The following is an 18,660-nucleotide window of genomic DNA, read 5'->3' on the forward strand; positions in this document are numbered from 1 at the left end:
CAGGAACCTTTTTCTAAGTTGGAGCGACTTGCGTCGCTCCTATTAGAACGGTTCCATTGTACAGAACGGGAGGCGACTTGTCAGGCGACTAGGTCGCCTGACAAGTCGCCACTGTGTGAACCGGCACTTAGTCTGCATAGTGTCCTGTTTATGCTACAAACCATGTGTTGCAACTACTCACTCTTCACTAAGGTGCTGTAATAGTGTGGTTAGCAAAAATGCATTCGATTGTCATGTATAGTTACTCTGAAGCATGTTTGAACATTTTAGTGCTTTAGTAGTAGTCAGAGAATAACTTACTCTGAAGCATGTTTGAACATTTTAGTGCTTTAGTTGTAGTAGTGAGAGAATAACTTCCCCAGTGAGCTGGGAAAGACCTTGCAAGTGCTGGTGGTTAGGACTTGCAGTGATCTCACAAGGTTCTGAGCTCATCTGCATTCCACAGTGCTGACATTTCTGTTTTATAATGGATTTAGTGGATGAGCTGCACCTTTTCTGAGTATGGCTCGTATATGATGTGTCATTAACTGCATAAACGGGTCTATGAAAGAGGGTAATTGTGTGGGTGTGTACTTGGTAGTTTGAACATTGTGGAATGTATAGGAAAACTATGAACTGAAGTTTGCAGCACTGGTGCTGATCAATTTGAACTCTGCGTTTTATCCTTCCCCCCCCCTTTTTTTTTTTTTTCATGGCTAGTTGCAAACTCTGCAAAAAGCCAAGGCTCTGCAGTTAAAGTGGTCCTAAAGGCTGGGTGTTTGAATTCCCTGCATGTGCGTAAAAACACACCACACTAACCATTTCCCCCTCCCCTCACTAAACACTTACCCGAGCCTGTAGAAATCCAGCACTGTGCCTGGCTGCATGCAGTCTTCTCTCCCTCTTCTTACAGGGACTTGGGCAGCAGAAGGAGTAATTGGTGCTGTGTGTGTATATGAGAAAAAAAATTGTGTGTATAATATGCACTATATCTCACAAAAGTGAGTACACCCATCACATTTTTGGAAATAATTTATTATATCTTTTCATGTGACAACACTGAAGAAATGACACTTTGCTTCAATGTAAAGTAGTGAGTGTACAGCTTGTAGAACAGTGAAAATTTGTTGTCCCCTCAAAATAACCTAACACACAGCCATTATTGTCTAAACCGCTCTGGCAACAAAAGTGAGTACACCCCTACGTGAAAATTTCCAAATTGGGCCCAAAGTGTCACTATTTAGTGTGGCCTCCATTTTTTTCAGCACTGCCTTAACTAACCCTCTTGGGCATGGAGTTCACCAGAGCTTCACAGGTTGCCACTGGAGTCCTCTTCCACTCCTCCATGACGACATCACGGAGCCGGTGGATGTTGGAGACCTTGCGCTCCTCCACCTTCCGTTTTGAGGATGCCCCACAGATGGTCAATAGGGTTTAGGTCTGAAAACATCCTTGTCCAGCCCATCACCTTTACCCTCAGCTTCTTTTAGAAAGGCAGTGGTAGAGCTGCACGATTCTGGCTAAAATGAGAATCATGATTTTTTTGCTTAGAAGATAGATCACGATTCTCATGGCGTAACATCATCTTTCACATTAAAACAAAAAAAATTGGGCTAACTTTACTGTTTTGTTTTGTTTTTTATTCATTGAAGTGTATTTTTTCCCAAAAAATTGCATTTGAAAGACCACTGGGCAAATACAGTGTGACATAAAATATTGCAGCAACTGCCATTTTATTCCCTAGGTAGGTTCTCTGCTAAAATATATATAATGTTTGGGGGTTCCAAGTAATTTTCTAGCAAAAAATATTGATTTTAACTTAAGAAAAAAAAATCTGAATTTAAGTGGTTAAACTTCCTGCATTTACAGTTTGTTGAAAACTTGGCAGACTGCCTGGATTATTTATTTACACAAAAGTTCTATCCCTTTGATCTAAGAAGGAAGCTTAGTTACAATGTTTCAAGTTAAAGACTTGGCAGACTGCCTGGATGCTTTCTTTTGACAGCTGAGTGAACAGATAAAGTCTCTCTACTTGTTTATATGAATGGGGGGGGGGTGTGTGTATCGAGATCACGATTTTTTTAACCATTAATTGTGCAGCTCTAGGCAGTGGTCATCTTGGAGGTGTGTTTGCGGTCGATTACTGCCCTGTGGCCCAGTCTCCGAAGGGAGAGGGATCATGCTCTGCTTCAGTATGTCACAGTACATGTTGGCATTCATGGTTACCTCAATGAACTGTAGCTCCCCAGTGCCTGAAAGCACTCGTGCAGCCCCAGACCATGACACTCCCACCACCATGCTTGACTGTAGGCAAGACACACTTGTCTTTGTAGTCCTCACCTGGCTGCGGCCACACATGCTTGACTCCATCAGAACCAAATAAGTTTATCTTGGTCTCATCAGACCACAGGACATGGTCTTCATGTCCTTAGTCTGCTTGTCTTCAGCAAACTGTTTGCGGGCTTTCTTGTGCATCATCTTTAGAAGAGGCTTCCTTCTGAGACAACAGCCATACAGACCAATTTGATGCATTGTGCGGTGTATGGTCTAAACCAGGGATTTCAAACTGGTGGCCCTACAGCTGTTGCAAAACTACAAGTCCCATGATGCAGTGCAAGGCTGACAGTTACAAGCATGACTCCCACAGGCAGTGGCATGATGGGACCTGTAGTTTCGCAACAGCTGGAGGGCCACCAGTTTGAGACCCCTGGTCTAAACTGACATTGCCGACCCTCCACCCGTTTAACCTTTGCAGCATTGCTGGCAACACTCGTACGTCTATTTCCCAAAGACAACCTCTGGATATGACGCTGAGCACGTACACTCAACTTCTTTGGTCAACCATGGCGAGGCCTGTTCTGAGTGTAACCTGTCCTGTTAAGCTGCTGTATTTTCTTGGCCACCATGCTGCAGCGCAGTTTCAGGGTCTTGGCAATCTTCTTATAGCCTAGGACATCTTTATGTAGAGCAACAGTTATTTTTTTTCAGATCCTCAGAGAGTTCTTTGCCATGAGGTGCCATGTTGAACTTACAGTGACCAGTATAAGAGTGAGAGCGATAACTCCAAATTCACACACCACCTCCCCATTCACACCTGAGACCTTGTAACACTAACGAGCCACATGACACTGGGGAGGTAAAATGGCTAATTGGTCCCAATTTGGACATTTTCACTTAGGGGTGTACTCACTTGCTAGCTGTTTAGACATTAATGGCTGTGTGAGTTTGAAGGGACAGCAAATTTACCTCTGTACAAGCTGTACACTCACTACTGTACATTGTAGCAAAGTGTAATTTCTTCAGTGCTGTCACATGAATAGATATAATAAAATACTTACAAAAATGGGGGGTGTACTCGCGTTTGTGAGATACATTATGTATGTATATGTGTGTGTGTACTTTAAATACCTTGGCAGAATTTGATTTCTTGGCCATTTTTTCGGATTATATGAATGATAAAACACAACATTTTCTTTCACTCATGGTTCGTGTTTGGCTGAAGCCATTTATTATCAACTGTGTTTACTCTTTTTTTAAATCATAATGAGCACAGAAACTACCCAAAAGACCCTGATCAAAAGTTTACATACCCCAGTTCCTCATGCAGTGTATTGCCCGCTTTAACATCAGTGACAGCTTGAAGTCTTTTGTGGTATTTGTGGATGAGGCTCTTCTCAGATGGTAAAGCTGCCCATTCCTCTTTGCAAAAAGCCTCCAGTGCCTGTAAATTCTTGAGCTGTCTTGCATGAACTGCACGTTTGAGATCTCCCCAGAATGATATTGAGGTCAGGAGACTGAGATGGCCACTCCAGAGCTTTCACGTTATTCTGCTTTAACCAATGACAGGTCGACTTGGCCTTGTGTTTTGGATCATTGTCATGTTACAATGTCCAAGTATGTCCTATGCGCAGGTTCTTGGCTGATGAATGCAAATGTTCGTCCAGTATTTTTTGATAACTTACTGCATTCATCTTGCCATCAATTTTGACCACATTTCCTGTGGCTTTGTAGCTCACACATCTCCAAAACATCAGAGCTCCACCTCCGTGTTTCACAGTAGGAGTGGTGTACCTTTCATCATAGGGCTTGTTGACTCCTCTTCAAATGTAGAATTTATGGTTGTGGCCAAAAAGCTCAATTTTGATCTCATCACTCCAAATGGCTTTGCCAGAAGGTTTGAGGCTTGTCTCTGTGCTGTTTGGTGTATTGTAAGCGGGATACTTTGTGGCATTTGCGTAGTAATGGCTTTCATCTGGCGACTCGACCATGCAGCCCATCTTTCTTCAGGTGCCTCCTTATTGTGTGTCTCGAAACAGCCACACCACATGTTTTCAGAGAGTCCTGTATTTCACCTGAAGTTATTTGTGGGTTTTTCTTTGCATCCCTAACAATTTTCCTGGCAGTTGTGGCTGAAATTTTAGTTGGTCTACCTGACCATGGTTTGGTTTCAACAGAACCCCTCATTTTCCACTTCTTGATTAGAGTTTGAACACTGCTGATTTTTACATTCTCAATTCCTTGGAGATCCTTTTATATCCCTTTCCTGTTTTATACAGTTTAACTACCTTTTCCAGAGATCCTTTGACAATTCTTTTGCTTTCCCCAGAATCCAGAAACATCCAGTGCAGCACTGGATGAAAGATGCAAGGGTCTGTCAGGAGTCCAGAAACTCATTGACCTTTTATACACACACTAATTACAAGCAAACAGAGGATGGTTACCTTTAATAGTCATTCAACCCCCTTTGTGTCAACTTGTGTGCATGTTATCAGACCAAAATCACCAGGGTATGTAAACTTTTGATCAAGGTCATTTGGGTAGTTTTTCCTGTGATTATGATTTTAAAAAGAGTAAACACAGTTGATTTGTTCATAAATGGCTTCAGTCAAACACTAACCATGAATGAAAAATGCTTTTGTGTTCATATTCTCTGAAAAATGGCCAAGAAACCATAAATCCTGCCAGTGTATGTAAACTTATGATAGATATAGATAGATAGAGAATAGATATAGATATAGATAGAGATAGAGATATATCTATCTATATCTATTTATCATATGAGTCATGGCCGAAATTGTTGGCACCCCAGAAATTTTTCCAGAAAATCAAGTATTTCTCACAGAAAAGTATTTACAGTAACACGTTCGCTATACACATGTTTATTCCCTCTGTGTGTATTGGAACAAAACAAAAAGGGAGGAAAAAAAGCAAATTGGACATAATGTTACACAATTCCAAAAATGGGCTGGTCAAAATTCTTGGCACCCTTTCAAATTTGTGGATAAATAAGATTGTTTCAAGCATGTGATGCTCCTTTAAACTCACCTGGGGCAAGTAACAGGTGTGGGCAATATAAAAATCACACCTGAAAGCAGATAAAAAGGAGAGAAGTTCACTTAGTCTTTGCATTGTGTGTCTGTGTATGCCACACTAAGCATGGACAACAGAAAGAGGAGAAGAGAAATGTCTGAGGACTTGAGAACCAAAATTGTGGAAAAATATTAACAATCTCAAGGTTACAAGTCCATCTCCAGAGATCTAGATTTGCCTTTGTCCACAGTGTGCAACATTATCAAGAAGTTTGCAACCCATGGCACTGTAGCTAATCTCTCTAGGCGTGGACGGAAGAGAAAAATTGATGAAAGGTTGCAACGCAGGATAGTCCGGATGGTGGATAAGCAGCCCCAAACAATGTTCCAAAGAAATTCAAGCTGTCCTGCAGGCTCAGGGAGCATCAGTGTCAGCACAAACTATCCGTCAACTTTTAAATAAAATGATGCGCTATGGCAGGAGACCCAGGAGGACCCCACTGCTGACACAGACATAAAAAAGCAAGACTACAGTTTGCCAAAATGTACTTGAGTAAGCCAAAATCCTTATGGGAAAACTTCTTGTGGACAGATGAGACCAAGATAGGGCTTTTTGGTAAAGCACATCATTCTACTGTTTACCGAAAATGGAATGAGGCCTACAAAGAAAAGAACAGAGTACCTACAGTGAAATATGGTGGAGGTTCAATGATGTTTTGGGGTTGTTTTTCTGCCTCTGGCACTGGGTGCCTTGAATGTGTGCAAGGCATCATGAAGTCTGAGGATTACCAAAGGAATTTATGTCGCACTGTAGAGCCCAGTGTCAGCTGGATTTGGGTCCAAGATCTTGGATCTTCTAGCAGAAACACACAGAAATGGATGGCAACAAAGCGCTGGAGAGTTCTAAAGTGGCCAGCAATGAGTCCAGATCTAAATCCCATTGAACACCTGTGGAGAGATCTTAAACTTGCTGTTGGGAAAAGGTGCCTTTCCAATAAGAGACCTGGAGCAGTTTGCAAAGGAAGAGTGGTCCAAAATTCCGGGTGAGAGGTGTAAGAAGCTTATTGATGGTTATAGGAAGCGACTGATTTCAGTTATTTTTTCCAAAGGGTGTGCAACCAAATATTAAGTTAAGAATTTTGACCAGCCCATTTTTGGAGTTTTGTGTGACATTATGTCCAATTTGCTTTTTTTCCCTCCCTTTTTTGTTTTGTTCCAATACACACAAAGGGCATAAACATGTGTAGAGCAGAACGTGCTACTGCAATACATTTCTGTGAGAAATACTTGATTTTCTCGAAAAATTTCTGAGGTGCCAACAATTTCGGCCATGACCATGTGTGTGTAGATATAGAGATAGATATAGATATAGATATAGATATATATATCTATATATATATATATCTATATATATATATATATATAGATATATATATATATAGATATATATATATAATTATTATTATTTTCTATCATATTTTGTGTGATTAATATAAAAAATGCTGATTTATACCTCAATTCAGAGAGCCCATCGGCGCTCACATGACGGGCTGGCTCTCTCCTCCTCTTCTCGTCCCGCCTGACTTCAGCAGAATCTCGGCCCTGCCCACTGCAGCTGTCAGACAAGGAGAGACTGGGCCGGTCACGTGATAAGTCACACACAGGGGGACACAGAGAGGATGATCTAAATTAGAGTGGCTAAACAACCACTTTAACCTCCTGAACATATCACAGTTGAGCAGGTCTGCTCCCATGATACGGCCAATGTTTCTCCAGTTCTGCTCTGTGTAATCATTCATCATGATGCAACATAAGAGGGCCTTGACGTGACAATTTGTGTCTTTTGGTAATGGACTGTACATTAGCTTCTCTTTTGGTTTATATAAAACACCAGTGTAGAAATTATTATTATTATTATTATTAGTATTATTATTTTTTTGATCCTTTTATCCTCATTTACTTTTTAGGCTCCAGCAATCGACGGGATCCGAATAACCATGGAGAGTGCCTTAACAGCCCGAGATCGGGTTGGTGTCCAGGACTTTGTCCTGCTGGAAAACTACACCAGTGAAGCTGCATTTATAGAAAACCTGAGGAAGCGATTTAAAGAAAATCTCATATATGTAAGTTATTGACCTGTGCAATAGGTGTGGCTCATCTATGAATTAAATATTTAGATAGATCGAGATATATATAGATATTGCAAATGTTGACTTAAATTAACGGTATAGTGATGTCATAGGGTACATAAGAAACGTGCATGTTTAATGGTTATGAAAAGGGTGTTGCCCTCCTTAAGCACAATAATTGTCATCTTTAACTAATGTTAAAAAGCTATAAAAGTTAAGTACCTTATGAATGTAATATATTGGTGCTAGAAGAGCCCTTACATGTAAAGATATTCGCAAACAAGCTCACTATAGTTGAACTGCAGGCAAACCATTTTACTTCTCAAAATTCACTTTAAACAGTCTTTTTTTCCTTCAAAAGTGTGGGGAAGAGTGAGCATAAAATGATCTTCTAACCATGTGGCCTCAAGCTCAGGGCTCTTACCTGTACAGGCACAAACATTTATGTGGCAACATATGTGCCTGGGTGTGTGCTTAGCCAAAGGTTCATATGCTAGAATGACGCATTGGTACTAAACCATAGATCCCTGAAGTATCTTTGGAAAGGACATTGAGAGCAAAGTGTAAAATGTTAATCACAGTTACCTCCATGCTGCCTGTCTAAGACACAGCTTTCCTAAAACAGCAATGCAGCAGTATTGGCTAAATGCTTATAGCCCTTCCATTTTTTTTATTTCCACTCTATTTTCTGAGTTAATCAATTACTGCAAATGATGGCTCCACTCATTTCTCACGCCAAGACTAGTGCTATTATAAGTACATAATACTAAATACCACCCTCCTGTATCCTTTTGCAAAGCAGTGCATTAGTGTGCTGCTTTTTCTCCAATCTTTAGTCACAGGCTGTGGTGTATCCTGCACTAGTTTATGTTCAGCTGCAGTGTAGTCTGTAGAGAGGTGTCAGGGATTGCAGGACCTGGCTGTGCTGTCTGGACCAAATAATTTATTTCTGTGTCCCTCTTAGTTGATGACAGACAGGACAGAAGCTGAAATAAAAAAAATAGTGTTGCATTGAGTTCCACTTTAAGAAAGAGAAATTTGCTGCTTATGGAAAATCGCTTTAAAGAGAACCTGTCATCAATTGAAAAAATTGCAGGTAAAAGTAGAGAGGATCTAGGTATTTTAAAGAAGTAGGGCAAAAAACCTTTTTGGCCCCACTTCTCCTATGGATCATAGGAGTGCAGCTCTTTCTGCACTCCTCTGGCCTGTTTTTCTACTGATAGCGGGCTAAAGTCCATTGTCGTCGCTCAGCCGGTCAGGCGCTGAATCGATCCCGACTTTATAATCGGGGTCCACCCAGATGCCTGGACCGGCAGCTGGTTCAGCCTCTCGGTGAGCTCAGGGAGACTGAGCAAGCCGCTCCCACCCTCTACAACAGCCCAGCACTCCAGTGAGCACTGGAGCGGCAGATCAGAGCTGCTGACTGACAGTCACCACTCTCTGCTAAGTGTGGAGTGGGAAAACTGAGTGATCAGCAGGGTTTAAAAACTCTGTTCTCAGTGCATAGGCTGTGGAGATTGATGCTGCATTCACTAGGTGAGTATACATTTATTTTTTTTGGAAACCCATACTTCTCTTTTAAATACTTGCAGTATATTTTTCTTTCCATAAATTATTCTATATTAACTTGCAGTGTGCCTTTGCTAGAAAATTCGGGAAAATGAGTCTAGCACAGTCCCCTCCCTCCTTGCATATCATAGCCTTCTCTTATTTCTGGAATGGCTGATGATTTATGTGCTGGCCAAGCTTTTCTACCCTTCCCCCTCTCCTCTGTATACATCAATATATGTAGCTGCTGGGGGAGATGCAAGATGGTGGCACCCAGCAGCAGTCTCAGGGCTTTTGGATGTTACGCAAGGGGGGCACTTACATCTAAATAACATGCTTTTAAAGGATAGATTCACCTATGGTAACACATTGCATCTGTGTTTCGGGTGTAACATATTACCAAAGAGCACCTGCCTGCGCTCCTCTGATCCCCCACTGTGACAGCGGGTGTGGGGATCTTCTCCCCTCATCCGCTGTCACAAATTAAAAAGAGCTCTGCCCACAGGGCCACATCGTTCATTCACAGCATTCTATGAGTGAACTAGAACTACCTGTCGGACAGCTTGTAGTTCTCAGTGAACTGTGAGGGCACTGCTGAGCACTCTTTAGTTCATTGATGTTCCTCCTCTCCATTAACTGTCTGCCCATACAGGAGGTACAGGCAGACAGCTATACTGAGCTTCTGCAGGATCCTCACATTGCACCGACAATCTTCAGGCTCCAGAGAAAAAAAATAATGCACATTTTTCAAACTGCAAAAATGTGTGCATTTATTATTATAAGGGGGACTTTGTCTTTTTAAGCGCTCTAGTTATGTCTGGTACATTCAGGCCTTGAAGGGGTTAAAACCAGCTCATGGCTGCTTGTTTCTTTTTTGTTCAGCAGCTTTTTGTTAAAAAAAAAAAAAAACTGACCACTTTAACACTGCTATCTCTTCCAACAAACTATTATTGTCACTGCTGCTGAAATATTCTGTGAAATGTAAAACAAATATAAAGACCAGAATGTAGATTGAGACTTGAGCATATAAGGGTTATGGTGGTGGATGGGGCTGTGAACGAAGATGCACATGCATCATTCTGATATAGTTTGCAAGAGATATTGTATGCGATTTACCCCCTTTCCCCAGCAGTTTGGGCATTTATTTCTGCACTGGTTGTTCTATGCAACGCTTCGCACTGCAGGTTTTTTTTGCCCTGTTTCTTGCCCTGATTTTCTGTCCTAGCCTTTCAAATATCTGCAAATACAGTAGTTTGTAGGAGCTCAAGGTCTTTTCTTTGGGAGGATATCTGTACACTTCATGTTTTCCATTAGGACAGGCGCGTCCTCAGCCAACGAGTCATTTGGGAGGAGCAGAGAGTGAGTAGGATGCAGACTCAGCTGAAAATCACAGCACACAGTTGCAAAATGAAATTTAATTAAACTGTTGCATAAGAACCCAGTAAACCATTTCAAGACACGACCATGTCACAAATAGAGCACGTGTGCAAAATTCCCCACTCTTATCCTACGGCTTACCACCTAATAAACACTTAATGTTCTAACTTAAAGCATCTTCTGGTTATGCTGTGTTAATGATCTAAAGCATGCACACAATTGTGTATTAATTTAAAGCGGAGTTCCAGGCGAAAAGACAACTCTGTCTCAAACAATTGGCCACAACACATGGATTTTTATTTTTTTTGTACCTTTTTTTTTTTTTTATTTTTTTTTTTTATTTTTTTCCTCAACAGTTTCCTCAAACCCACAACAGTAAAATCGGTCTGTTTATGCAGCATAGCATGCTTTTTATACTCACTGTGGAACTTAAGGGGTTAATCCTCTGCATTGTGTAAAAAGGCTGTTTTATCCTGTATGCATAGATCCTCCCCCTCCTGCACTGTCCATGTGGGGAAGGCCAGCTAACACAGGCAGAGTAGCCAACCTGCACATGCTCAGTTGTGTCTTTTATGCTGGATAGAACAGTTACTTGTTCTCAGAGATGGCCAGGTCACATGATATTGACATCAAGCATGTGGGCGTGTATACAGGCTGCAGTGGAAATCTCCTCCTTCTTGAACTCTCAGCACTGGAGATACTGTGCAGTTTATAATGTAACCGTGGTATACAGATAATCCAAAAAGATATATAGTGGCAGTTTTTTAATATAAAAAGAATTTTAAGCTGTGGGCACTGTGGGGGGCGGATGCAATTTCATATTACTGTTTTTTTTTTTTTTTTTATCTGAGTACATTCTATTCATTAAGATCAAAAGCCTTCTGCCAGCCCGCCCTAATACTTACCCGAGCCCCATCTCTATCCAGAGATGTCCACGAGCCCCTCGGCCGTCCAGGACTCTTCCTCCCGATTGCCTGAGACAGTGGCCCCGCTGCTGTCAATCAAACTCAGCCAATCAGAGAGGTGGGGCTGGGCCGGACTGCAGATTCATGTCTAAATAGATACACAGATCTGCAAATCGGCTTGGGTGCCCCCATAGCAGGGGCCAGGAGCTCCCAGCCAGGGACCCAAGAAAAGGAGGATTCGGACTGCTCTGCGCAAAACCAACTGCACAGGGCAGGTAAGTATAACATGTTTGTTGTTTTAATAGAAAAAAAGATACTTTACAGCCACTTTAACCACTTGCCGACCGTCGCACTCCGATGTACGTCCCTTTTTTGGGGACGGATATCGTTGTTATGGCAGCAGCTAGCTGTCATAACCCTGGTATCCACGTTTTCGGACGGCTACAAGGTAAAAGTGGTCTCTGCGGCGGATTCGCTGCGAGATCACTTTTATCAGTGGCGGGAGAGGGCCCCCCGCCGCGATTCGGTGCCCTCCGCTGCTTACCGGAGCCGTCGGCAGCGGTGGAGGCGATCGCGTCTGTTGCCTAGCTGTGCATGGAGACGAGTGAGGGGAAGATGGCACCCACCTGTCTCTAACACTGCGTCACTACGTCACTTCCGCCCATACATCTTAAAGGCACATTTTTTTCAATGTCATTTTTTTAAATTACTTTTTTTTTTTTTTTTATTGCATTTTAATGTAAATATGAGATCTGAGGTCTTTTTGTTTACATTCCTTGTAATAGGAATAAAAGTGACACAATTTTTTTTTTTAAACAGTGTAAAAATAAAATCATGTAAAATAAGAAAAAAAAAAATTTTAAACGCCCCGACGAGCTCGTGCGCAGAAGCGAACGCATACGCCTGCATATGACAACAGTGGTCAAACCACACATGTGAGGTATCGCCGCGATCATTAGAGCGAGAGCAATAATTCTAGCCCTAGACCTCCTCTGTAAAGCAAAACATACAACCTGTAGAATTTTTTAAACATCGCCCATGGAGATTTTTGAGGGTAAAAGCTTAACGCCATTCCACGAGCGGGCGCAATTTTGAAGCGTGACATGTTGGGTATCAATTTACTCGGCGTAACATTATCTTTCACAATATAAAAAAAAATTGGGCTAACTTTACTGTTGTCTTATTTTTTTATTCAAAAAAGTGAATTTTTTCCAAAAAAAAGCACGCTTATAAGACCGCTGCGTAAATACGGTGTTAAAAAAAGTATTGCAATGACCGTCATTTTATTCTCTAGGGTGTTAGAAAAAAAAATATATAATATTGGGGGTTCTAAGTAATTTTCTAGCAAAAAAAAACGTTTTAAACATGTAAACACTTAAATTCCAAAACGAGGCTGGTCCTTAAAGTGGTGTTCCGGCCGAAATTATACTTTTTAATTAAAAATACCCCTATAATACACAAGCTTAATGTATTCTAGTAAAGTTAGTCTGTAAACTAAGGTTTGTTTTGTTAGTTTATAGCAGTAGTTTGTTATTTTATAAACTTGCAGCAGGCTGTGGCCATCTTAGGTGTGGGCATCTGAAGCCAGACTGTATCTCATCCTTGCAGATCTCGCACATGCTCAGTGCAGCACAAGCAGTGTAATAGGTTTCAGGTCAGGTTTCCATAGCAACGGCAGTGTCAGAGGAAGTTGCCGCCCCTTCCCAGAAGGCATTTGCAAACAGGAAATGATGCGATGGGCCACGGCCAGGGAGGAGGAAGTGAAAAATGAATACAGCAGATATACAGTAGGTGCTGAGAAAAAAAATATCCAATTCGTTTACAGTGCACAGTTTAGTGAGGGATGCTGAAGAGTTGTAAAAGTGGGTGGAACTCCACTTTAAGTGGTTAAGGAGATCACGCCTCCCATCACTGGTTGAATGCTGGCCAAAGCCAGTGTTGCAGTTTGCAACCCCAAAGTCTTTCTAAATGCGCAAACTTATAGTAAGGTTAAGTTGTAAACTATGCCACTCATTTATATGGTTATTTGCTGCAGTAATTCTGTTTTATTGCTTAACTTTATACAATACATTTTGTCCAAAGAATGTTGGAGGTACCATATAATACCTGTGCTTTACTGCATGTAAGATTTAAACACAAATAATGGTGAAACCTACCTAAATCACTTTTATCCCACTATCTCCAGCATATTTCCTAAGCACAATTTTCAAGGTCCACAACAGTAGTTAGAGGTAGAAGTCTGGGCTAGAACTAACTATGCCTAAAACTGCTCCTAACTTCTATACCAACTACCCTGTAGGAGGAAGATGCATATACTTGCCTATTCTCAGGGCGCTTCGGTCCAGTCACATGATCTCCCCAGCAGACTGCTTCAGGGGAGAGGAGACAGCGGTGACAACAAATAGAATACCTGGGTGGTGATGTCACTATTAGGCTTGCTACAGGGCATCCGTTGCTGGCTGACGCTCATCTCCCCTGCAGTCGGATACAGTGAGTCGATCACATGATCGAACAGGAGCGCCCTGAGAATAGGCTTCCTTCTACAGGGTAGTTAGTATAAGTGTTTAAAAAGTGGATGGGAGCCGTTTAATGTGGTTGTAAATCTTCGATATGAACAGCGCATATGTCTCTATAGTGTGTGTGCTTCTCTCATTCCAGAGCACTAAGTGTCACTTCTGTCTGCGACCTTGTTCCTCTACTATAAGCATGAGTCACTTCTGACAAGTTTTCCTGACACCAAGAGAAAAATGGTGACGGGAAGGAGCGCCAGCTGATTGAGAGCCTCAGCGCTGTTCCTGTGTGCTGTGTAAAAGGAGAGGGGGGGTGTCTCTTCCCTCCTATGAGCTCTGAGCGCTCCTCACTAATGTAACTTCAGCTATCTGCCCCCTGCTTTTTAGAGCTTAGCATAAGCTAAGCTTGTGTAAATACTGGACTTTGAATGGATGTAGTGGTAAGACGGCTGTAGATAAACGGGTACAACTTGTAGGAGGATTTGTTTCTTATTTATTTCAGGTACCTCTATAGCGCTGTCAATTTATGCAGCGCTTTACATATACATTGTACATTCACATCAGTCCCTTCCCTCAAGGAGCTTACAACCTATGGTCCCTAACATACATTAATACATACTAGGGACAATTTTAGACAGGATCGGATTAACCTACCTATGGCCGGCTTAACCCATGTTGTGACATATCTCATGTTTCTATACAAACAAATTGCTGACAAAGGAATATAAAGATTCACTCTACTGTAAGCTGTGCATACACAGCAACAAATGACACCACAAAACTACATGATCAATGCACATTTTGTGCAGGGAAAAACGCAAGGTGCAAGTAGAGAGGTTTATAATGTCTTTCACCTCTTTGCTTCCTTTTGGTCAAATAAATAATGTTTGTCAGAATACAGTGATCAGTGGCTGCAGCCGCTAATCGATGGAAAATTTTGCAGCATGTCCCTTCAACTGAAGTGTATAAAACAATCACTTCTTTTGAGTGGGGACAGCCACACATTAAAATTCTTCCAGTCCCTGCTGAATTTTGATCAGTTTACGGTCAGCTTTAATCTTGTCATTTGCAGCTGTCCTCTGCATATTTCCTATGGATTGGCTCTCCTATTTTTCTGTTAGACTACTTAAGTGGTGCTAAAGGCAAAAGCAAACTTTATTCTTAGTCCCCTTGAGTCGACTTCCTTTAACAGACCAAGCTGCACAGCAGAAGTGGAAGTTTATGCTGAGACAAACCATTTAACACTGACTGGGTGCATACAATGTTTAGTTTTTATTAGTTAAAACCTTTATCCCAAAAGGATTACACTTTCTGTAACGAAATGCTGGAGTTGAGCTTGAGCTTTAATATGTTTGTCACTTAGTCCATCTAAAGGGCCGTACACACAATCAAGCTTTTTGACAACAAACATGCAAATTAGCTGTTTTGGAGCAACATCCGACCGTGTGTACGCTCCATCGGACAAACTTTTTCTGTTTCCATCGGACTTTTGTTGGCTGTGCGAACGCACAAACTTTCCGGCAACAAAAGTCTGCTGGAGCAAAGTCCGATCGTGTGTACACAAAAGCATCGGACTTTTGTACAAACTACAGTATGCAGCCGCGAGAATGTTTCCAGCACGATCCGATCGCGCTGGTTCTTGGCGACAGTGTACTGTACATCTCGCACTGGCTGCAATAGGAAAAACACATTTTCCTACTGCGGCGGGCGCGAGAGAGGGAATTCCCCTTCGGTCTGGTATGGATCTTAAGGGGAACCCCCTACGCCGAAAATCAGTGTGGGGGTCCCCCCAAAATCCATACCAGACCCCTATCCGAGCACGCAGCCCGGCCGGTCAGGAAAGGTGGTGGGGACGAGCGAGCGCCCCCCCCCCCCCCCCCCCCTCCTGAGCCGTACCGGTCCGCATGCCATACCAGGGCATGCGGCCTGGTATGGCCTTGGGGGGGGGGGGGGCACTCGCTCGTCCCCACCCTCTTTCCTGACCGGCCGGGCTGTGTGCTCGGATAAGGGTCTGGTATGGATTTGGGGGGGACCCCCACGCCGTTTTTTTTTTTTTTTTTTTGGCGTAGGGGTTCCCTTAAAATCCATACCAGACCTAAGGGCCTGGTATGCCCCTGGAGGGAAACCCATGCTGGTTTTTTATTTAAAATTTGGCGTGCGAGTTCCCCTTCAAGATTCATACCAAACACAGTGCCTGGCATTGGCGGGGATCCAAGTCGGATCCCCGCACCAGTGTGAACCCGGCTCGCAAGGTGTCAATCTCGACAATAAAAGTGGCAAGATTGACACAATATCAGACAAAAATACAGAAGTTGACCAAAGGGTGGTGGTAGAGAGCTGAAAAACCATGTGATTTGGTGAAAGTTGGCTGGAAAAGTCCTGTCGTCTGTATGCAAGACAAACTTCTGGCCAACGCCCTTTGTACAAAAATCCAAGGGAAAGTTTGTACAAAGTCCTATCGTGTGTATGGGGCTTAACACTACCCTCTCCAAACATGCTGCTGTTCAAGAGTGTGTCTGTTGCTCCTCAATAGATAAGAATTGCCACCCCTAAAACAGGAAGAATATTTTTGCCCGATCACCGGGTGTAAACAAAGGCAAAAAAAAAATTAAAACAGAAAAAAACACATGCAGCCACCATATCCAAGCTTTGATCTGTTACATTTTGTTTTGTCTTTGTTTTGGGTTTAGAGTGCACTTCATTCTGTACTCTTGTGACTCGTATTCAGCTGACCGCTGATAAAGTCCACTGTGGGCTGATATCACTCAGCTGGTCCAGACTCTGGAGCGATCCCGACTTTAATATAAGGATCCACCTAGATGCCGGACCTGCGGCTCGCTCAGCCTCTCAGCTTCTGATGACCTACGATATGTAACCAATATTTTGTTTCCTGACGTTTTATAATTCAATGGCTATATGCACTTCAGTACCAGGGTTTTCACAATATTTGAATTTAACAATGACTGTGTGTATATATGTATGTATGTGGATAGAGAGAGATGTATAGATATATATCTCTCTATCTCCTCACACAGTGGTGGCAACAAAAAGCCTCAACAAAGTTAACAGGGTTCTTTTCAGCTGATGTGGGCACTTCAAAATGATATTGTGCATTGTCCTTGTAATATAATCTGTGCTTATAAATAATGCTATACATTGGAAAAATCAATGGAGGCACACAAATAAGTAGTAATTTATGACCTCTATTTATTTAAATATTCTTCTGTTTGCTTAGTAAACTGAATGCTAAAGCTAAAAATGGTGTTTAGTTAAGTTCTCATTTATGTCTCAACTGGAGTGCAGCCATTATGCTTTTAAATTTTAATTTTCTAAGCTGCATGGGAAAAAATGAAGTGTACACACACACACACACACACACACACGTGTGTATACTAGCTCACAAAAGTGATTACACCTCTTAACATTTTTGTAAATATTTTATTATATCTTTTCATGTGACAACACTGAGGAAATTGCACTTTGCTACAATGTAAAGTAGTGAGTGTACAGCTTGTATAACAGTGTAAATTTGCTGTCCCCTCAAAATAGCTCAACACACAGCCATTAATGTCCACACCATTGGCAACAAAAGTGAGTACACCCCTAAGTGAAAATGTCTAAATTGGTCCAAATTAGCCATTTTCTCTCACCGGTGACTCGTTACTGGTCACTGGAAGTTCAACATGGCACCTCATGGCAAAGAACTCTGCTCTGAGGATCTGAAAAATTTTTTTTTGCTCTACATAAAGATGGCCTAGGCTATAAGAAGATTGCCAAGACCCTGAAACTGAGCTGTAGCTTGGTGGCCAAGACCATACAGTGGTTTAACAGGACAGGCCTCACCATGGTCGACCAAAGATGTTGAGTGCAAGTGCTCAGTCATATCCAGAGGTTGTCTTTGGGAAATAGACATATGAGTGCTGCCAGCATTGCTGCAGAGGCTGAAGGGGTGGGGGGGGTCAGCTTGTCATTGCTCAGACCATAACCTGCACACTGCATCAAATTGGTCTGCATGGCTGTCGTCCCAGAAGGAAGCCTCTTCTTAAGATGATGCACAAGAATGCCCGCAAACAGTTTGCTGAAGACAAGCAGGCTAAGCACATGGATTACTGGAACCATGTCCTGTGGTCTGATGAGACCAAGATAAACTTATTTGGTTTAGATGGTGTCAAGCGTGTGTCGCGGCCACCAGGTGAGGAGTACAAAGACAAGTGTGTCTTCCCTTCAGGCAAGCATGGTGGTGGGAGTGTAATGGTCTGGGGCTGCATGAGTGCTGCCAGCACTGGGGAGCTACAGTTCATTGAGGGAACCATGAATGCCAACATGCACTGTGACCTACTGAAGCAGAGCATGATCCCCACCCTTCGGGGACAGGGCAGTTTTCCAACATAAGGACTCCAAACACACCTCCAAGACGACCACTGCCTTGCTAAAGAAGCTGAGGGTAAAGGTGATGGACTGACCAAGCATGTCTCCAGACCTAAACCATATTGAGCTGTGGCGCATCCTCAAACGAGAGGTGGAGGAGCGCAAGATCTCTAACATCCACCAGCTCCGTCATCTTGTCATGGAGGAGTGGAAGAGGACTCCAGTGGCAACCTGTGATGCTCTGGTGAACTCCATGCCCAAGAGGGTTAAGGCAGTGCTGGAAAATAATGGTGGCCACAAAAAAAATTTGACACTTTGGGCCCAATTTGGACATTTTTACTTAAAGTGGTGTTCTGGCCGAAATTATACTTTTTAAATAAAAATACCCCTATAATACACAAGCTTAATGTATTCTAGTATAGTTAGTCTGTAAACTAAGGTCTGTTTTGTTAGTTTATAGCAGTAGTTTGTTATTTTATAAACTTACAGCAGGCCGTGGCCATCTTAAGTGTGGGCATCTGAAGCCAGACTGTAT

The 18,660-nt window shown here is 42.3% G+C and overlaps 1 protein-coding gene across 6 annotated transcripts in view; it reads left to right on the top strand.

Annotated features, from left to right (window-relative positions):
• Positions 1 to 18,660, top strand: part of MYO1C (myosin IC) — a 333,223-nt gene that overhangs the window by 162,007 nt on the left and 152,556 nt on the right. For all 6 annotated transcript variants that reach the window (XM_073616641.1, XM_073616644.1, XM_073616642.1 and 3 more), the window contains exon 2: positions 7,256 to 7,411. In XM_073616641.1, coding sequence (XP_073472742.1) covers positions 7,256 to 7,411 — 156 coding nt within the window. The remainder of the gene's footprint in view (positions 1 to 7,255; positions 7,412 to 18,660) is intronic.

This window comes from Aquarana catesbeiana, linkage group LG02 (genome assembly GCF_042186555.1).
Source record: "Aquarana catesbeiana isolate 2022-GZ linkage group LG02, ASM4218655v1, whole genome shotgun sequence".
Taxonomy (NCBI): Eukaryota; Metazoa; Chordata; class Amphibia; order Anura; family Ranidae; genus Aquarana; species Aquarana catesbeiana.